The following is a 22,390-nucleotide window of genomic DNA, read 5'->3' on the forward strand; positions in this document are numbered from 1 at the left end:
AAAGATACCCTGTACCTGAAAACCACTTGAGGGGTGTATAACGGGGGAGTGTTTTTCTGACCATTCCATAAAGTACCAAAATGATGTGCCTCAAAGGACACGATCAACAGAGTGAAAGGGAGAAAATATTTGCAAATCATGTATATGAAATGGAGTTAAAATCCAGAATATACAAAGATCTCCTACAGCTCAACAACGACACAAACAAGTCAATTAAAAAATGGGCAAAGGAGTGCGGGGCCGCGGCCGGGGGCGGCGGTAGTGAGACCACAGCTGCGCTCCAGCCCCCTTTTCCCTCCATGGTTTGTCTCCGCTCCCGCGAGTAACGTGGCTCCGGGGGACGCCTCTCCCCCCTCCGCCCCCGCCGCGGAAAGTTAAGTTTGAAGAGGGGGGAAGAGAGAGAAACATGGACATGAAGAGGAGGATCCACCTGGAGCTGAGGAACCGGACCCCGGCAGCTGTTCGAGAACTTGTCCTGGACAATTGCAAATCAAATGATGGGGAAACTGAGGGCTTAACAGCTGAATTTGTGAACTTAGAGTTCCTCAGTTTAATAAATGTAGGCTTGATTTCAGTTTCAGATCTTCCCAAACTACCTAAATTGAAAAAGCTTGAGCTTAGTGACAATAGAATCTGTGGAGGTCTGGATATGTTAGCAGAAAAACTTCCGAATCTTACACATCTAAACTTAAGTGGGAATAAGCTGAAGGACATCAGCACGCTGGAGCCTTTGAAAAAGCTGGAATGTCTGAAGAGACTGGATCTGTTTAACTGTGAGGTTACTAACCTGAATGACTACCGAGAGAGTGTCTTCAAGCTCCTGCCCCAGCTGACCTATCTGGATGGCTATGACCGGGAGGACCGTGAAGCCCCAGATTCAGATGCCGAGGTGGACGGTGTGGATGAAGAAGAGGATGATGAGGAAGGAGAAGATGAGGATAAGGAGGAGGATGAAGACGGCGAGGAAGAAGAGTTTGATGATGAAGAGGATGACGATGAAGATGAAGATGCAGAAGGGGAGGAGGACGAGGATGAAGTCAGTGGGGAGGAAGAAGAGTTTGGACAAGACGGAGAAGTTGATGAAGATGACGAGGATGAGGACGAAGACGAAGATGAAGATGAAGAAGAGGAAGAAAGCGGGAAAGGTGAAAAGAGGAAGAGAGAAACAGATGATGAAGGAGAAGATCATTAATAAGACCCGAGTAACCTGCAAAAAAAAAGTACTGTTCAGTATTGGTTGGACTGCTGACATGGATTTGGTAGCTGTTTTTTTTTTTTTTTAAAGAAAAAAAAAAAAAAGGTAGCTGTGATACAAACCCCAGGACACCCACCCACCCAAAGAGCCAAAGAATAGTTCCTGTGACATTCCACCTTCCTCCATTTAGTCCCTCTTGGAAATCCACCACCAAGCTTGGGGACTTCACCCCAACAAAATTGTAAGCATTGTTTGTGTAAGACTTGCTGTAGCGTGGATAGCTGTGATTGGTGTGTCAACTGTCCGTGGCTACCAGTTACACCAAGATTGTAACAGCATTTTTACTTTCTGTACAACAAAGAAGCTTTGTAAATAAAATCTTAACATTTAAAAAAAAAAAATGGGCAAAGGGGGCTTCCCTGGTGGCTCAGTGGTAAAGAATCTGCCTGCCAATGCAGGAGACATGGGTTTGATTCCTGGTCCAGGAAGATCCCTCATGCCGTGGTGCAAATAAGCCCATGTGCCACAACTGTTGAACCTGTGCTCTCGAGCCCGAGAACCACAACTACTGAAGCCTGGGTACCCTAGAGCCCATGCTCTGCAACAAGAGAAGCCACCACAACAAAAAGCCCGTGCACCGCAGCCAGAGAGTAGCCCCTGCCCGCCGCAACTAGAGAAAGGTCCGTGCAGCAATGAAGACCCAGCACGGCCAAAAATAGATAAGTAAATTTTTTTTTTAATGGGAAAAGAACTTGCATAGACATTTCTCCAAAGAAGATGTAAAAATGGCCAATAAACACATGAAAAGATGCTCAACATCACTAATTGTTGGGAAAGTTCAAAACAAAACCACAATAAGATACCACTTTACACCCTTTAAGACAGTCATTATAAATGAACAAGCAGAAACCAGCAAGTGTTGGTGAGGATGTGGAGAAAATAGAAGCTTTGTGTGTTGCTGGGGGGCATGTAAAATAGTGCAATCACTGTGAAAAACAGCTTGGAAATTCCTTAGAAAATTAAAAAATAAAATTAACATATGATTCATCCATTCCATTTCTGGGTACATGCCCCAAAGAATTGAAAGCAGGGACTCAAACAGGTTTTTCCACACCCATGCTTATAGCAGCATTACTCACATAGCCAAAGACAGAAGCAATCCAAGTTTCCATCGATGGATGAAAGGATAAATAAAATGTGGTATATCCATACAATGGAATATTATTCACCCTTAAAGAGAAAGTCTGACATATATTACAATATAGAGCTTTGCAGACATTATACTAGGTAAAATAAACTAACACAAAGAAATAAATACTGTATGATTCTACTTATATGAGGAACTCAGAGTAATGAAACTGGTATGGATAGAAAGTAGCATGGTGGTTGCCAGGGCCTGGGAGAAGGGGAGAATAGGGAGTTACTGTCTAAAAGGTGTAGGGTTTCAGTTTGGGAGGATGACAAGTTTCTGGAGATTGATGGTGGTAATGGTAGAACAACAGTGTGAATGTAGTTCATGCCACAGAACTCGACACATAAATGGTGAATTTTATGTTACATTTATTTTATCTCAACCTAAAAATGGTAAAAAAAAATTAGAAAAAGAACAAGACATAGGAACTATTACTCTTCTATACTTAATAATTCTGCCTTCTTAACATTAACAGGAAGCAAAAATAACAATCTCTCACTTAAAATTTTTTTAATTAATTTTAAAGTAATAATAATTTTTCTTATGTGCTACTTATAGAAATAATTTTTACATTAAAAAGTATTGTTAGCACCAGTTGTATCAGAACAGAATTTCAGGTGTTTTGGAAGACAGAACACGTGAATAAGAGTGGTAGTTTGTACTGACATTGTCCAACATGGTAGCCATTAGCCACTTGGGGCTATTGAGCACTTGAAACATGTCTGGTTCCCCTTGATATATAATGTAAATAAAATATACACCAGTTTTCAAAGGCTTATTACCAAAAAAAGAGTGCAAACTATCTCATTAATACTTTTTGCATTGATTATAAGAACTGATTGTAGTTTGGATATATTGGGTTTAAATAAGCTTTATTATTAAAATTAATTTCACTTATTTCTCTTTACCTCTTCTTTTGGTTTTGTTTCCTTTTTTTATTTGTTTGTTTTGGATGTGCTGTGCAGCTTGTGGGATCTTAGTTCCCGGCATATGTACATGCTCAGTCACCTCTGACTCTTTGGAACCCCATGGACTGTAGCCCACCAGGCTCCTCTGTTCATGGGATTTTCCAGGCAAGAATACTGCGGTGGGTTGCCATTTCTTTTTCCAAGGGATCTTTCCAACCCAAAGATAGAACCTGTGTCTCTTGTGCATGTGAATTCTTTATCGCCTGGGGAGCAGGGATCAAACTTGGGCCCTGGGCAGTGAAATTGTGGAGTCCTAACCACTAGAATTCTCTTGACTTTTTAAATGCGGCTACTAGAAAATTTGAAATTATATATGTGGCTCAAATTATATTTCTATTGGACAGAAGTGCTCTAGACAAAGGATAAGAATGTATTTTTATTGCGCATTGTCTAAGGGATGCTGACACTATCCCTGGGGCCTTGGCAGTTCATTTGCAGTCTCTGCTAAGAATTACCTCCCAGGGTCCCCTCACTGGACCCAATCTTTCTAACCTCCATGGTCCAAATCAACTTATCTTTACATTAAGACCTGAAGGAACTCTCTTTTTCTGATCCTATAGAATTATCTTAACCACTCCTGTTGTCACTGAAGTGTATTAAGTCTTAACTCCCCAACCAAGCCAATGTGGGTAGTTTGTAAGAAGCCTCCTATTTTTGGTGAGGAAACACCCAACAAGCATCCTGTGCCTTCTCCTAGAATGTAGACATCCTAGCAGACATCACAACAGATATCGGCAATCAATCACGGCACTATAGCCAAACATTAAGAATCAACCATAGCATATTTTCTCTCCAAGCCCATTCAAGAGCGTCTTCTTATTTTTTAACACAGAACTCTAGGCAGCTACTACCCACTGATCAAAGCTGTCATGAGAGAAAAAACCTATTTGCCATCCCTGTAATAGAGTCACTTAGTGAACTGAATTCAGAGTAAATTCAGCAAAGAAGCATATGTTTAAAACTTTTCTCTCTTTGCATAATAGGCTATATAACAATAAACTGAGGCCAATAAGAGGATTTTATTAATAATGTGTCCAAGCATGTTATTGTTGCCTGATACCAGGTGTTTGGGTAATTCTGAATTCAGTGTCTACTGAAGCCCGGGAAAGTTGTAAAGCACATTGTCTATTTTCTTTGAGATAGTTTTTAGCAGGTTCCATCATTCCCTCTCCAAGTACATACAGAGCAAAAGGTATTGGCATTATATAACAAGTCAGGTTCTCCAAAAGTGAGTTTCATGGAATACCAGTTCTGTAATTCTGTAGGATGCTAATAAATATTCAATGAAGAATTAAATGTCTAGTCAAGTAGGTGAGACGCATTAGGTTTAGAAAATGTTAAAATGATTTACTGTGACTCTCCAAAAGGGAGGATCTAGTACACTCCCCAATTTTTTTGATGTAGAGACCCATTTTCACATCTTGAGAACTATGTTCTAAGACACATATTTTTAGGAAATACTATCCCAAAGGTTAATGTTGATGCTGTGTTTTTGAAAATGGTAGGGGCGGGTGGGAGGAAGGAATATTGATGGTAGGAATCACAGTAGTCTCTCCTTTATTTTCAAATTTATTTCTTCAAACCCAAGCATTTGTTGCCATCATTTATCTGGTTAACAGGTGATAGATAAATCATTATGTTTATTTAGCGTGGAAGATCAGTAAGCCTGATTCAACCCCTTGGGTTTGCTGATGAGAAAACTAAGGCTCAGAGAGATTAGGTGCCAATAGCCAAGGTCTCCAAGCACATCAGCGTCTAACAAATTAGGAAGCTTTAAAAAAAAAAAAAAGGCAAAATATGAAGCAGCCCAGAACAATCACCTCCATAATCTCCTGTACCTTAGACTACCCTCATCCTTCATTTGTTTACCTGCAAGAGAAAATTACATTTTGTGGGAGGGTCATGAAGGTAGATATACTCCATTCACCCAACAGAAATAGAGAAGAGATTTATGACAGCAAAGAGCAGGACAGCCTCTTGAGCTCTTTGGTTTCCTGAGGAAACCCAGCAAAGTGAGCTTAGAGTTCTTAACACTAATGATGATACCTGTCAAAGAACTTCTCTGATTTGATTTCTAGAGCTCTGGACATAAGTTTACTGTTCTAACTGCATCGTGTTCTCAAAACGTGGGCCCTGTGACAAGTAAAGGTTAATGGTTGGAGTTGGCCTCTCAATGGGGACCTTTACAGAATCTGGCAACTCAGTTGACCTCTACTTGGGGCTTAATTTCAAGACTCTCACTAATAAGATCAAAGACCCCATGGCATGTGTCCCCCACACTCAATGGCTTCTACACTTGCACAGCCCAAACGTCTTTGCCTCTGGCAAATGTCATTGGCACGGACCTTGGCTTGATCAGGTTTTCTCGAAGCTAGCACTGTTAGCATTTGGGGCCAGATAACCATCTGTTGTGGGGGCCGTCCTGGGCACTGTAGGATGTTTAGCAACTTTCCTGGCCTCTACTCACTAGATACCAGTGGTATCCCCTAACTTGTAACAATCAAAAATACGCCCAACAAAAGCCCCTTGGGGAGCAAAATTGCCCCTGGCTGACAACCATGGTTAGATGAACCCAGTGAGGATGATGAGCACTTTCAACAACAAGAGAGTCAGTTTCCACTAGATGGTGCTCAGGCAAGGACTCAGGAAACATTTATTAATAATTTTTTATCTCTCTCCCTGGCACCTAGTAGGTATTCACTCACCAGTTCACTGCACAAATATTTATTAAGCACCTATCATGTGCTAGGCACTCTTACAGGTGATAAGGATACAGCACTGAACATAAGTAATCCCTGGCCTCAAAGAGTTTATATTTCAGAGGGGGCAAGGTAGATAATAAAAATACAAATTAAAGTATAAATAAATATACGAAGCAATTTTAGTCAGTAAGGGCTTTGAAAAAAAGCAGATAAACATGAAAAAGGGCTGCCTTAAACCAGAGTAGTCTATCAGTTGGAATTAAATTGGTAACAGGATCCAAAATAACTGTGCCTTCAACAAAATAAAAGTTTATTTCTCTCTCAAGTCTAAGTTCAGAAGCAAGTAATCCAGAACTCTTATGGCAGTTCTGCTCCATGAAGTCCTCAGTGATCCAGGCTCCATCTATTCTATTCCTCTGCTGTGCTTGGCCTCCATTTCCAAGGTTACCTCCTGGTCTGAGGTGGCTTGGCTGCTCCAGCTCCAGCCATCAGGTCATATTCCAATCAGGAGAATGAATAAATGGGAAGAAAAAGAAGCTAAAAGTATGTACCAATCATTTTTTTTTTGTACCAATCATTTTTAAAGGATGGTTCTTAGATATTGCCACATAATATTTATGCTTATACCTTATTGGACAGAACTTGGTCATATAGCTATAGCCAGTTTTTGTTTTTGTTTTTCCCCTTTTTTGGCTATGTTGCCTGTGGGATCTTAGTCCCCCAAGCAGGGATCGAACCTGTACCCCCTGCTTTGGAAGAAGAGTCTTAACCACTGGACCACCAAGGAAGTCCCCCATATTTTTCATAACGACACACAAACACATATATATAGAGATGAGTGTACAGCCACACCTCCCTTTTGAGATGAGCAAAAAGTCTAAATAAGTGGATTGGGTTAATAAAAAGAGATCTTATAGGTTAAAGAAATTGCAAGGCATAAAAGTTCTATTGCCTTTGGTCATTCAAAATCAGCCTATTTTAATCTGGACCTCTTTCACTTTAAGAAAATAGTAAATCCAGGTTAATATTTATTCCAATTCTGAGTCATCCTTGGTTTCACTTTCTAAATCATTCAGTCGTGGGTCTGGTGAGATGTTGAGAAGTAAGAAACTGGAGGGTGGGGTGGAGAGGGAGAGAGAAACAGCCGGTTTGTGGAGAGGCCTCCTGGGAGGAGCTATTAGACAAGGTGGTTAACTAATAATACGATGAACAGAGTATATCCAGAATACATCCAAATGGTAATTAAAATGTTCCTTCCTCCCTTACTCACTCTGTAGGGCCCCCTTGAGGTGCTCCTGGAATTTATTTCCTTTCCTCCTCCAGTCACTATCCCTTCCCTAATTGAAATGGGCGGGGCCGGGGGGAGGGGAGTGTCGCCCGAGAACCAGAAAACAAAATCACCTCTGGACCCGGTTCAGTAAATCATTGATCTAGAAGTCAGAAAGTTTCAGACACACACTTCTGATTGTGTTTTTTTGTACCCCAGGCCAGTGCATGTCACATTTTAATTTGCTTATGAGTCACTTGGGATCTTGTTAAAGCGCAGACTGATTGAGCAAGCAGGTCTGGACTGGGGCCTGAGACCCTGCATTTCTAACAAGCCGCCCCCCAGCCCGCGCCCTGTGATGGCAGTGGAAGTTGCTAGTCTGGAGACCACCCTCTTGAGCAGCGAGGCCCCAGATAGAGCAGTGGTTTTCAAACTCGCTTGCCCATTTGAATTACCTGGAGGATCTTTAAGAACTCCTGATGCCTGAGCCTTATGGCCAGCTTCTAACTTAATTAGTGTGGGTGAAGCCTGGGCATGATCGGGGTTTTCAAAGCTTCCCAAGAGGTCCTAGTATGAAACACATTTGGGGACTCACTGCCCTAGGCTAGAGCCGTAGTTCTCACATTTTAGAGCGCATCAGGGTTATCTGGAGGGTTTGTTAAGTCATACAGATTGCTGGACCCCACCCTGCATGGTTTCAGTGGGTCTGGGTGGGGCCCGACAGAGAATCTGCTTTTCTAACGAAATGCTTTTTAATTTTTTTAAAACTTTCAATTTTGTATTGGGGTACTCTTGCCTGGAAAAATCCCATGAACGGAGGAGCCTGGTAGGCTGTAGTCCATGTAGTCGCTAAGAGTCCTACTCGACTGAGCGATTTCACTTTCACTTTTCACTTCCATGCATTGGAGAAGGAAATGGCAACCCACTCCAGTGTTCTTGCCTTGAGAATCCCAGGGATGCGGGGGAGCCTGGTGGGCTGCCGTCTATGGGGTCACACAGAGTTGGACACGACTGATGTGACTTAGCAGCAGCAGCATAGCAGATTAATAAACAATGTTGTCATAGTTTCAGGTGACCAGAGAAGGGACTCAGTCATACATACACAGGTATCCATTCTCCCCAAAATTCCCCTCCCATACAGGTTGCCACGTAACATAACATTGAACAGAGTTCCATGTGCTGTACAGTAAGTCCTTGTTGGTTATTCATTTTAAGTACAGCAGTGTGTACATATCCATCCCAAACTCCCTAACTCTCCCTTCCCCCCGGCAACAATAAGCTTGTTTTCAAAGTGAGCCTGTTTTGTAAGTTCATTTGTATCATTTATTTTTAGATTCCACATATAAGGGATATTACAGTATTTCTCCTCCTTTCTCTGACTTACTTCATTCAGTATGATGGTCACTAGGTCCATTCATGTTTCTGCAAATGGCCTTATTTCATTCTTTTTAATGGCTGAGTAATACTCCATCTAATGAAGTGCTTTTGATGCTGTTGGTCTGAAGATTTCACTTTAAGAGGCACCATCTGTGGGCTAGGGAAGAGGAGAAGGAACACAGAGCGATGTCCCTAAGGGGAGGTGTTAATCATCACTTAAGCAGGCACCTAAGGAAGCATAGATTACCAGTGCTTGGAAGTTGCCTTGACTGTCCTCTCACTACTTAGAGAGGACTAGCCACTGATTACAGTCAGCCTATGGCCCCTACTTTATGGCACAAGACTAGCCAGCTCTCCCATTCCATGCTGATGACCCCTTTGCCATAGTTCAGACTGGTTGTAGCCCCTCTAGAGAAGAGGGTGGTGGCCTTGTCCTCAGAGAAGTGATGCTCTTGGGGAGGATGAATGCTGCACTTGGACAAGCTGCAGGTCGCCCACTGGTCTGGACAGAGGTAGAACATCCTCCCTTGCCTCAGGAAAAGCCCATGATTCCACTTCACAGAGATGGTTTAGTGACCCTGGTTCTTATTGCAAACAGTGGAAGACCTCAGTTACAACCACAGGAATGTTGAGATGTGGTAGAACTAGAGAGAATTTTCTTATGGGTAGCAGATAAGAATGTTCAGTGACCACGACTGTCTCCTCAGAACACTGAGCTCCTAAATCCAAAGAGTTATTTTCCATATTTAATGTTTTCTCCAGCTTTTTAAATTAAAAAAGAAGGAAGAAAGAAACATGCTATAGATTTAGAACAAGCTTCAAGATAGAGCACAGGTAAGACTGAGCTGCTTTTTAAAAATATTCACTTTTATCTTCCCCAAAGAGAATTCCTTTACTTACCTATGTATTTTCTTTCAAGGATATTTTCATAATCAGTAGTCGGAGTTAAGTCTGTGTGTGTTGAGTTGCTAAGTTGTGTACAACTCTGTGTGACCCCATGGACTTAGCACCCCGGGCTTCTCTGTCCAGTGGGATTTCCCAGGCAAGAATACCAGAGTGGGTTGCCATTTCCTTCTTTAGGGGATCTTTCCAACCCAGGAATTGAATTCACACTCCTTCATTGGCAGACAGATTCTTAGCAGTTTAAAAAAAAAGAAAAAACTGAAATGTATATGATATATCGGAGAAGGCAATGGCACCCCACTCCAGTACTCTTGCCTGGAAAATCCCATGGACGGAGGAGCCTGGTAGACTGCAGTCCATGGGGTTGAGAAGAGTCGGACATGGCTGAGCGACTTCACTTTCACTTTTCACTTTTATGCATTGGAGAAGGAAACGGCAACCCACTCCAGTGTTCTTGCCTGGAGAATCCCAGGGACGGGGTCGCACAGAGTTGGACACGACTGAAGTGACTTAGCAGTAGCAGTAGCATATGATATATAACACTGTATACATTGATTTGATACATTGTTGGTATTATGATATATTTGATAATATGTTGATATTGATGCATTGTAATAAGATTGCTATTGTAGCACCTCTTTCACATCACATAATTATCATTTCCTTTTAAGATCTAGTCTCTCAGCTAGTCTGGTGATTATAATACAATGTTGTATATATTCACTATAGTGTGTATTAGCTCTCTTAGCTTTATTTACTACTTAATTGCAAGTTTGTTTAATCCTTAGAAGAAAATAACCCTAGAGATGTGGGAAGGAAAGTATCATTTATTAAGCATCTACTATTAGGGATTCCACAAACCTTTTTGTGTTCATTAACCCATGTATTGTAGTAGAAAGCTCTGCTATCACTGGGATTATAATTGCTGGAATTGGAATTTTTTCGGAAAAAAATTTTTAAGCAAACTAAAGATAAAGCATTCTTTATCACAGAGAAAATGACATAGACATTAAAGAAGCATGTAGAACTCTGAATCTATGTGGGCCATTAAGCTACAAAAACTTTCTGGACCTTGTATGGTGACCATTAAAATTCCTGCTGAGAGCTCATTTTTGTTTGTTTGTTTGTTTTCCTGCAAGATCTTAGTTCCCCCATCAGGGATGGAACCTGTGCCCCTTTGCAATGGAAACATGGAGTCTTAACCACTGGACTAGGGAAGTCCCGAGAGCTACTTGTTTAATCATATCACAAACAAAGTTTTAACAGTTGCTTCCAATGGTTTTCCAAGCCTATGGGGTCCCCCAGAATTAGTGGGTGGTATGGCTTATTATTGCCTGCTGGCAGAAACTTTAAGTATAGTAAGTTCCCTACATACAAACCTTCAAGTTGTAAGCTTTCAAAGATGTGAACGTGAGTCTCTGTACTTTTTTTTTTTTCAAGAGGGTAGATAGAATTGAATCCAGCAAGGAACCAGAAGCTGTGCCATGGTGGGAGTGAAACTGCAGCTTGCCCTCTGTCTCTTATTGCTGAAAATTCCTCAGCTCCACCATCTCCCCCCTCCTCTCCCTCGTCCAGTCTGTAACTCTTCCTGCCTGTTCTCTGGATGCCAGCCCCTGTATGTCAGCTGTTGTTCTGTACTACTGTACTTTTCAAGGTACTGTACTGTAAGATGAAAAATGTTTATTTTTTTGTGTTTGGTTTTTTATGTATTACTTGCATGAAAAGTATTATAAACCTATTATAAGCACCAAAGTATAGTACTATATGGGCTTCCCTGGTGGCTCAGAGGTAAAGCATCTGCCTGCAATGCAGGAGACCCGGGTTTGATCCCTGGGACAGGATGATCCCCTGGAGAAGGAAATGGCAACCCACTCCAGTACTCTTGCCTGGAAAATTCCCTGGGTTACAATCCATGGGGTTGCAAAGAGTCAGACATGACTGAGCGACTTGACTTTCTTTCACTTTATAGTACTACATAGCCGATTGTGTTACTTGGGTACCTAGACTAACTTTGTTGGACTTAACAAGCAAATTGGACTTAAAATGTGCTCTTGGAATGAAACTTGTTTGTGTGTAGGGGACTTACTGTATTGTATATATATATTTTTTTGTTACTCTGCTATATGTTGACCATAAATTATATACCAAAATGAAGCCATGTATTAGGCAAAGGATTTTTTTTTCCCCTCCAAAATACTGTATTAAACATTGACCTTGAATGGGCAAGTGCAAGCGAAGCAGTCACCATCACTGAAAATACTGTGATCAGAGGCAGTGGATGATAAGATGCAGAGATGCCCGGATGTTCCACTTGACCTTGCTCTTCTCTGCTCTGCCCCCAGCCCTGTACCACCAGATGCTCAGTAGGGGCATGGCACAGAGGCGCAGCCTGCCGGAGGGCCTTCCCTTGGCTGTCCTATTTTGGTGCTTGGCTGCCCAGATGGACAGGCTGGTGCCTCCTCTGATCCTATGGCTTCCCTCCTGGACTGGTCCTTTCCCCACTCCTTCTAGACCTCTGTAAGAGCTGATTTCTGGGATAAACCTCTCATCCCATCACCCATAGTGTTCTGTGTTGAACCTTGGACCAGACCACAAAGGCCAAGGTGAAGAATGAAGGAAGCAACTGAAGGCCCCTGAGCCAGGGGGTGGCCTGTATCTGTGAGTGGGGCCCTTTTGACAGCAGCTAGGGTTCAAGGCCCTTGGGCTTCTCCCTGGAGCAGGGTGCTGTGCAGAAAAAATTGCCTTCAGACTATTTCCCAAGTCTGCCCCACAGCTGGTGCCCTGTGCCCCCCTGCCTCACTGACCAGGGGTCACAATGACTTTGCCCCTCAGTCTTGATGCTTTCCTTGTGGCTCAGCTGGTAAAGAATCCACCTGCAATGACAGACATCTGGGTTCGATCCCTGGGTTGGGAACATCCCCTGGAGAAAGGAAAAGCTATCCACTCCAGTATTCTGGTCTGGAGAGTTCCATGGGCTGTATATAGTCCACAGGGTTGCAGAGAGTCAGACATGACTGAGCGACTTTCACTTGTTTAAATATATAAATATTCTCATTTTGGGGCATCCCTGATGGCTCAGAAGGCAAAGAATCTGCCTGCAATGCGGGATACCCGGGTTCGATTCCTGAGTCGGGAAGATCCCCTTTAGAAGGAAATGGCAACCCATTCTAGTACGCTTGCCTGGAGAATCCCATGGACAGAGGAGCCTGGTAGGCTACAGTCCATGGGGTCACAAAAAGTCAGACATGACTGAGCAACTTCACTTTATTTATTCTCACTTCACTTGACAAGAAGAGTTGGTCTTTGCATCCAACAAATAGAAGGACTGACATGCAAGGGAGAAGATTCTGGTTCTTTATGGCAGTCGTGTTTATATGTAGCTGCTTTGTGGCAGGCACAAGAATAGGTTAAATGAGGTGGCTTTTAAAACAAGAAGAGCAGGAAATCTGCCTTCTAGCAGTATATATATATATATATATATATATATATATATATATATATATACAGCCTTCCAGCAGCCTTCCAGCAGTATATATATATATATATATATATATATATATATATATACAGCACTCTGGGAAGGAGCACATGTAATTGGCCAAAAGAGGTATTAGTGGTTACATTTCAGAATCCACTGGGAGGCTTTAAAAATATCCAGGCTCTCCACTGCAGACCATTTAAATCCAGTTTCTGGGAGTGAGGCCCAGACATCTTGGTGGAGGTTTTTTTTTTTTTTTTTCTTTTTTAGTCTAAAGTGATTCCCAAGAGTAGCCAGGATTGAGAATCCATTCAACCACAGTGAAGAGGTTGCCAAAGGGGACCTATGGGCCATATCTGATCGAAGATAGTATTATCTTTCAGAAATTTGGATTTGTTGTCATATTGAAACAGGGAAATTGCAAATACAAACCTAAATTTCCAGCTTCTTTCCTTTGAGATCCCAGAAGTGGGGTCATAGTCCCCACTAACCCCTAGTGTCTTGCCCAGCCTGTTTCACTCATTCTGTTATCTCCCTGTCCACTGTAGGCACTGGATTTGGGGACCTCGAAGGGATTAAGAGCAGGTGTCAGTGAACTATAGCCCTTGGGCCAAATCTGGCCTGCTGCCTGTTTTTGTATGGCCTATAAGCTAAGAATGGTTTCTATGTTTTGAAATTGCTGGGGGGAGGGGGGGAGTGAAAGAGGAATATTTCACGACACATGAAAAATTAAATAAAATTCAGATGTCAGTGCCATATTAGAACAGGGGTCATGGCCATGCTTATTGGCTCATGTGTTGTCTGTGGCTACTTTTGTGCTGCAACAGCAGACTATGTGGTCACAGAGCCTGTGACCTTTACCTACTACTTGTCACTTGTTACAGAACCAGTTTGCTGATTAAGAGAGTAAGATTTAGAGTCAAAGAAAGCTAGATTTGGACTCTGTTTCTTTTATCAGCTATCGGAGAGAAATTGGGCAAATTCCATCACCTTTTGGCAAAATGCAGAGAAGAAATCTTACGCTGCGGGCCACTGTGACAGTGTTGCTTAGATGACTATGTTCAGCTCCCAGCCTAGCGCTGAGAAAGTGCACAATACATTGTATCCAACAGAAGAGGAAGACTGAAAATCATCCTCTTTGAGAGTGATAGTGTTTTTCACTGACTAATAGAAAAAGATCCAGGGGTCCTTAACTATTTTTTTTAAAAAAAGTTCATTGCTCATCTCCTAAAGAGATTACATTACTATGTCATTCAAGTCACTTTGCAATTCAAATGGAGCTATTGTTCTACGTTAGATATCTTTTAAGTGTAAAACCTGCAATGTTTATCAAATACAAAATCACCTTTTTACTTGACACTATTGATTATTGACTTTGTTACCATATGAAAGCCTTGGAAATAATTACCCATTTAGCATGCATAATAATTCAGATTGTTCAGAAATTGAACTGTCCATACTGAGTGAAAGCCGTCTTTTCTGTGATATCACTTTATATGTTACATTGGAAGTTTGCTAATTATTCAGAAGCTGATATTGTTGATTTCCAAAAAAAAAAAAAGAAGCAGAATCTTCTTCTGTTTGATGAAAGTTGACCAAATAAAAGACTTGGTTATAAATATTTATAATTTAATTAAATCATCAGAACTGATCATGCATTTAAAATACTCATAACTTAACATTTACCATTTTAAAGTATACAATCTTATGGCATTAAGTACCATTTACAATGTTGTACGGCTGTAACCACTATCGAATTCTAGAACTTTCTCATCACCCCCGCAAAGAAACCTCATACCCACTAAGCAGTCACTCCCAGTTCTCCACCTCACCCCAACTCCTAGCAACCACTAACCTCCTCTCTCTCAATGAATTTGCCTATTCTGGATATTTCATTTATGTGACCTGCTGTGCCTGGATTCTTTCACTTAGCATAGCGTTTTCAAGGTTTATTTCTGCTGCTCTATAGCAGGTACCAGATATAGCATGTACCTGCTCTATAGCATGTACCTGATAGCTCAGTTGGTAAAGACTCCACCTGCAGTGCAGGAGATCCTGGTACGATTCCTGGGTTGGGAAGACCCCCTGGAGAAGGGAAAGGCTATCCACTCCACTATTCTGGCCTGGAGAATCCCATGTATAGTCCACTGGATGGCAAAGAGTCAGACATGGCTGAGCAACTTGCACTTTCATCTTTCATAGCATGTACCAGTACTATGTTTCTTTTTGCGGCCGAATAAAATTTTATTGTATGGGACTTCCCTGGTGGTCCAGTGGTTAAGAATTCCCCTGCCAATCCAGGAGACGCAGATTTGATCCCTGGTCCCAGAAGAACCCCATGCTGTGGGACAACTAGGTCCACACACTGCAGCTACTGAGCCCACATGCCCTAGAACCCGAGCTCTGCAGCAAGAGAAGCCACTGCAGTGAGAAGCCCGTGCAACTCAGCTAGAGAGTAGCCCCTGCTCCCTGCAATTAGAAGAGCCTGTGCATAGCAACGAAGACCAGCACAGCCAAAAGTAAAAAAATAAATAAAACTTAAAAAAAATTAAATTTAAAAATTGTACATGGGCAGTGACCTAAAACATCCCAAAGAAAAAGAAATGCAAGAATGCAAAGTGATTGTCTGAGGAGGCTTTACAAATAGCTAAGGAAAGAAGAGAAGTGAAAGGCAAGGGAGAAAGAGAAAGATATACCCAAATGAAAGCAGAATTCCAGAGAACAGCAAGGAGAGATAAGGCCTTCTTAAATGAACAATGCAAAGAAATAGAGAAAAACAATAGAATGGGAAATACTAGTGATCTCTTCAAGAAAATATGGGCATGATAAAGGACAGAAACAGTAAGGATCTAACAGAAGCAGAAGAGATTAAGAAGAGATGGCAAGAATACAGAGAGGAACTAAACAAAAAAAAGTCTTAATGACTTACATAACCATGATGCTGTGGTCACTTACCTAGAGCCAAACATTGTGGAGTGTGATGTCAAGGAGACCTTAGGAAGCATCAATACAAATGAAGCTAGTGGAGGTGATGAATTCCAGCTGAGCTATTTCAAATCCTAAAAGATGATGCTGTTAAAGTGCTACACTCAATACACCAGCAAATTTGGAAAACTCAGCAGTGGTCGCAGGATTGGAAAAGGTTAGTTTTCATTCAAATTCCAAAGAAGGGTAATGTCAAAGAATGTTCAGACTACCATACAAAGTATGGTACTACTTTGTATGTACCTACTACACATGCTAGTAAGGTTATGTTGAAGATCCTTCAAGCTAGGCTTCACTAGCATGTGAATCCAGAACTTCCAGTTGTGCAACCTGAGTTTAGAAAAGGCCAAGGAACCAGAGATCAGATTGCTAGCATTGACTGGATCATGGAGAAAGCAAGGGAGTTCCAGAAAAATATCTTCTACTGCTTCATTGACTACACTAAAGCCTTTGACTGGGTCACTGCAAGCTGAAGCCTTTGACTGTGGATCACAAGCTGTGGAAAACTCTTAAAAAGATGGGAATATCAGACAAACCTCACCTATCTCCTGAGAAACCTGTATGTGGGCCAGGAAGCAACAGCTAGAATTGGACATGTTACAACTGACTAGTTTCAAACTGGGAAAGGAATATGACAAGCTGTGTATTGTCACCCTGCTTATTTAACTTCTGTGCAGAGTGCGTCATGCTAAATGCCGGGTTGGATGAATCACAAGCTGGAATCAAGATTGTCAGAAGAAATATCAATAACTTCAGATATGCAGATGACACAACCCTTATGGCAGAAAGCAAAGAGGAACTAAAGAGCCTCTTGAAAGTGAAAGAGGAGAATGAAAAAGCTTGCTTAAAACTCAACATTCAAAAAACTAAGATCATGGCATCCAGTCCCATCACTTCATGGCAAATAGATGGGGCAACAAATGGAAACGGTAAGAGACTTTATTTTCTTGGGCTCCAAAATCACTGCAGATGGTGGCTGCAGCCATGAAATTAAAAACTGCTTGCTCCTTGGAAGAAAAGCTATGACCAAACAAGACAGCGTATTAAAAACCAGAGACATTACTTTGCCAACAAAGGTCCATCTAGTTAAAGCTATGGTTTTGCAGTAGTCATGTACAGATGTGAGAGCTGGGCCATAAAGAGGGCTGAGCACCAAAGAACTGATGCTTTCAAACTGTGGTGCTGAACAATTGACAGTCCCTTGGTCTGCAAGGAGATCCAACCAGTCCATCCTAAAGGAAATCAGTCCTGTATATTCATTGGAAAGATTGATGCTGAAGCTGAAGGTCCAATACTTTGGCCACCTGATGTGAAGAACTGACTCATTGGAAAAGACCCTGATGCTGGGAAAGATTGAAGGCAGGAGGAGAAGGGCATGTCAGAGGATGAGTTGGTTGGATGGCATCACTGACTCGATGGACATGAGTTTGAGCAAACTCCAGGAGTTAGTGATGGACAGGGAAGCCTGGCTTGTTGTAGTCCATGGGGTTGCAAAGAGTCAGACATGACTGAATTACTGAACTGAACCAAACTGAACTGAAGATCATAGCATCTGATCCCATCACTTCATGGTAAATAGAAAGGGCAAAAGTGGAAGCAGTGACAGATTTTCTTTTCTTGGCCTCCATAATCATTGCAGATGATGACTGCAGCCATGAAATTAAAAGACAGTTGCTCCTTGGAAGGAAAGCTATGACAAACGTAGACAGTGCATTAAATAGCAGAGACATCACTTTACTGACTAAGGTCCATATAGTTAAAGTTAAGATTTTTCCAGCAGTCATGTACAAATGCGAGAGTTGGACTATAAAGAAGGCTGAGTGCCTAAGAATTGATGCTTTCGAATTGTGTTGCTAGAGAAGACTCTTGAGAGTCCCTTGGACTGCAAGGAGATCAAGCTAGTCAATCCTAAAGGAAATCAACCTTGAATATTCATTGGAAGGACTGTTGCTGAAGTTGACATACCAATATTTTGATCACCTGATGGGAAGAGCTGACTCATTGGGAAAAAAATAACCCTGATGCTGAGAAAGATTGAAGGCAAAAGGAGAAGCAGGCAGCAGAGGATGAGACTGTTAGATAGCTTCACTGATTCAATGGACATGAATCTGAGCAAACTCCAGGAGATTGTAGAGGACAGAGGAGCCTGGCATGCTACAATTCATGAGGCTGCAAAGAGTCAGACTTGACTTAGCAACTGAACAACAACAATATCATTTTAAAAAATATTTCAGTGCTTGGACATCTCGTGTTTTGTTTATTCATTCATCCACTGATAGATATTTGGGTTGTTTCCACTTTAGGGCCAGTGTGAATAGTGCTGTGATGAACATTCATGTACATATTTTTGTTGGAAAACCTATCAGAATTCTACTATCAAGACCCTTTCAGACAGTGCTAAGTGTCTGAAAGAAAATGAGTTAGATGAACAGTAAAAGGACTAAGACCTGGATTAAAAAGGGCCTTGATAATGCATTTGTTTGTTTGCATAATGCTGTCTCACCTCCTTGAATGCAAAGGCCATCAGGGCCAAGACTGTAGGTGTGTTCACTGCTATACCTTGAGAGAGTGAATATACAGACTGTGCCCAGACCACACATAAAAATAGAACTCAGACTCACAGTCTGCAGCAACCAGCCAAGAAGCTAGCCCATGATTGCCAGTAACCAGCCCAGGAAACCATTTTGCCATCTCTAAGTCAGACTTGGAGGAAGTCAGACCACTCTCTTCAGCAACCAGCCCAGAAGCCAAATAATAACCCTTGCAACCGTCAGCCCCCCATAACCAGGACTTGATTCGTAACTGACAGCTTCCCTAATTGTTGTTCCCACTTCTAACTAGAGGGACCAACTAGAGAAAGTTAACCATGCAAGCCTAACCAGTTACACAAGGACCTGCTTCCAGTTAGCCCGCCCCAACTTTCCTATGCCAACAGCCTCCGATGGGACACACCTGGATCCTTCTCCCATCCCCTCTGCTGCTTTTCTCAACTATAAAGCTTTCCCACTCCTCTGCCTGCCTTTGAGTCTCTGCCAAAAGGCAAAAGATGGGGGCTGACTCCCTTGCTCTAGCAGGCTCTGAATACATGGCTTCTTCATGGTTCCTTCGGATGGTCTCTGTTTCCACAGCCTCCTACCCCTGGACAGGGCCTGGCACAAAGAGGGGCCTGGTCAGTGACTGTGGATGGTGTGAACACACATTGCTGAGGACACGCCTGTCCTTTCACAGTCCCCACCAGGGCCTTCAAGCCTTCAGCACACTCTGTGGTCTTATCCCAGCACCCCTCTCTCTTTGGATCTCCAGACCTGCGTGCGCAGCAGCTGACAGTCTGTCTCTGCCTAGACATCCACAGGTCCCGGGACTCGGTGTATCCCACATCTGTTGGTCCCTCCTCTCTTCCTTCTATACCTCTTCACCTGGGGTCATCACCCAGGTCCCCCCCAGTGCCCTGCCTGGAACCTGAGAGTCAGCCTACCCCCCCTTCTCATTCTCCCCAACCTATTCAGTTCAGTTCAGTCGCTCAGTCATGTCTGACTCTTTGCGACCCCATGGACTGCAGCACGCCAGGCTTCCCTGTCCATCAGCAACTCCCCGAACTTGCTCAGACTCATATCCAATGAACTGGTGATGCCATCCAACCATCTCATCCTCCGTCTTCCTCTTCTCCTTTTGGAATCAATCTTCCCCAGCTTCAGGGTCTTTTCTAAGGAGTCAGTTCTTCACAATAGGTGGCCAAAGTATTGGAGCTTCAGTTTCAGCATCAGTCCTTCCAGTAAATGCTCAGGGTTGATTTCCTTTAGGATGGGCTGGTTATATCCCATCAGTAAGTCCTGCTGGTTCTACTCCAGAATGCCTGGGGAATCCACACGTTCTTCCAGCTCTACTGCTGGTCAGGCCCTCATTGCAGCCACAGCCCAAAACTGGTCTAGCTGCCCTCATCCTGGTCTCCTCCAAAACAGCCAGGGGACACTCCCCTGAACAACCTATTTCTGATCAGCAGATGCCCTCACAGAGTCACCCTCAGGTTAGAGTCTAAACCTAAAAGAAGGGAATTCCCTGGCTGTCCGATAGTTAAGGCTCTGCACTCTCAATGCAGGTGGCACCGGTTCGATCCCAAGTCAGGGAACTAAGATCCCGCATGTCCTGTGGCATGGCATAGCCAAAATAAATAAATAAACCTAAGAGAAGAATTTTTCCAGAGCTTCCCAGACCTGGTCCCTGCCCACCTTTCCAGTTTTAACTCCGGTCTAGCCTATATTCTAACCATGGGCATGGCGGGTGATGGCACTCTCTGCCCTCCCTGTCCCCCTCTCTCCCCTCACTTACTTGGCAGGTGGCTTCTCTTCTTCAAGAGGAAGCCTTGGTTAAGCCTCGTCTTGACTGCCCTGATACCCTCCTGTTATCTGATAGATTATTCTGGGCTCATTATACTAGGACGAGATTTTCTGGTCAGTCCCCTTCCCCGCCTCCACGTGTAAATTCCTTAAGGGCACAAACTGTAGTTTTAACCTTTGTCATCTCAGAACCAAATACAATGCCTGGCACTTGGCAGATAGCAGAATGTCAATATTTGTTGAGCAAATAAATGTTTGAGCAAGAACTGTATCAAAGCTGGATTACCCAACTGACTTTAGGGCTAGTAGTGAAAGAGGGGGAACTCCCCAAATTATTTGGAAAGACTTTGATATGTGATAGTTGATTAAAAACAATGAAACCATTATTCTGAGAAAATAGAGGAAATGAGAATTTTGTTGGACTTCCTTACATTCCTCTTGCTGTCTAGCTTTTTAACTTTTTTTCCCAACTTTATTTCATTTTCTTCCAGTTTTGTTGAGATATAATTGACATACAGCACTGCACAAGTTTAAGGTATACAGCATCATGAAATGATTATCACGATAAGCTTAATGAACATCCATCTTCCCATATAGAGAAAAAAATTAAAGGAATAGAAAAAAAAGTATCTTTTCCTTGTGATGAGAACTCAGGATTTACTCTCTTAACTTTCATATATAACATAGCAGCATTAATTATATTTACCATGTTGTCCATTTGTCCATTATTCCCCTAATTCTCATTTATCTTACAACTGTCTAGGGTTGTTTTTTTGTTTTTATTTTTAGGTTTCTATTATTATTAGGTCTACCTGGTGGCTCAGATGGTAAACAATTTGCCTGCAAAGCAGGAGACCCAGTTTCGATCCCTGAGTTGGGAAGATCCCCTGGAGAAGTGAAAGGCAACCCACTCAGTATTCTTGCCTGGAGAATTCCATGGACACGGCTCCTATGTCCATGGCTTGTTTTTATTATTATTAGGTTCTCAATTGTATTTGTAACACTTGACATATGAAACTTGCTTTTGAATAAGTTTTAGGAACACTGAGAATATGAACAATTATGTAATTCATTATTACCTTTTTAAAAATTAGTAGCCACAGGAAAGATTTCTTTCCAGTTCTTCCCTTCCTTCCAAATACAATCTTAACCCCTACTGAGCAGATGTATTTATTTTTAATTAATTAATTTTTGGCTGCACTGAGTCTTCGTTGTCGCTCAGGGGCTTTCTCTAGTTGTGGCGAGCAGGGGCCACTCTTTGGTGCAGTGTGTGGGCTTTTCATTGTGATGCCTTCTCTTGTTGCCGAGCACAGGCTCTAGGGCATGAAGGTTCAGTAGCTGTGGTGCCTGGGCTAAGTTGTTCCAAGGCATGTGGAATCTTCCCGGAGCAGAGATTGAAACCGTGTCCCCTGCATTGGCATGCAGAGTCCTATCCATTGTACCACCAGGGAAGACTCAGCTGTATGTTTTCCAATCTCATTTCTCCCTCTTTGTCCAGCTTCCATGAAGCTCCACACGGTATCTGTGGGCCATATTTTATAACTATGAAATACTTTTCTAACTACTTCCCTGGTGGCTTAGAGGGTAAAGCGTCTGTCAGCAGTGCGGGAGACCCGGGTTCTATCCCTGAGTCAGGAAGATCCTCCCCTGGAGAAGGAAATGGCAACCCACTCCAGTACTCTCTCCTAGAAAATCCCATGGACGGAGGAGCCTGGGAGGCTGCGGTCCATGGGGTCGCAAAGAATCAGACACGACTGAGCGACTTCACTTTCACTTTCTAACTACTAACTTCTCAGACTATTACTTAACCTTTCTTCTTCTTTTTTTATCTTTTTATCTTTTGGCTGCACTGGGTCTTCATTGCAGCACTAGGGCTTTCTCTAGTTGCGAACTATGGGTGAGTTCTAGAGGGTGCAGGCTCAGTAGATGCAATGTGCTGGCTTAGTTGCCCCTCGGCATGTGGGATCTTAGTTCCCAATCAGGGATTGA

At 42.5% G+C, this 22,390-nt stretch overlaps 1 protein-coding gene across 1 annotated transcript; it reads left to right on the top strand.

The window, feature by feature from the left end:
* Positions 1 to 343: 343 nt before the first annotated feature.
* Positions 344 to 1,442, top strand: LOC133063490 (acidic leucine-rich nuclear phosphoprotein 32 family member B-like). Its single transcript, XM_061152924.1, has one exon. It carries the CDS (start codon positions 407 to 409, stop codon positions 1,190 to 1,192), a length of 786 nt encoding a protein of 261 aa, XP_061008907.1. The 5' UTR covers positions 344 to 406; the 3' UTR covers positions 1,193 to 1,442.
* The last annotated feature ends 20,948 nt before the right edge of the window (positions 1,443 to 22,390 follow it).

The sequence above is a fragment of the Dama dama genome, chromosome 10, assembly GCF_033118175.1.
Source record: "Dama dama isolate Ldn47 chromosome 10, ASM3311817v1, whole genome shotgun sequence".
Classification (NCBI taxonomy): domain Eukaryota; kingdom Metazoa; phylum Chordata; class Mammalia; order Artiodactyla; family Cervidae; genus Dama; species Dama dama.

Bases quoted from the DNA above. Each gene is read 5' to 3' on its own strand.
- LOC133063490 (XM_061152924.1), top strand. From the start codon at position 407: ATGGACATGAAGAGGAGGATCCACCTGGAGCTGAGGAACCGGACCCCG.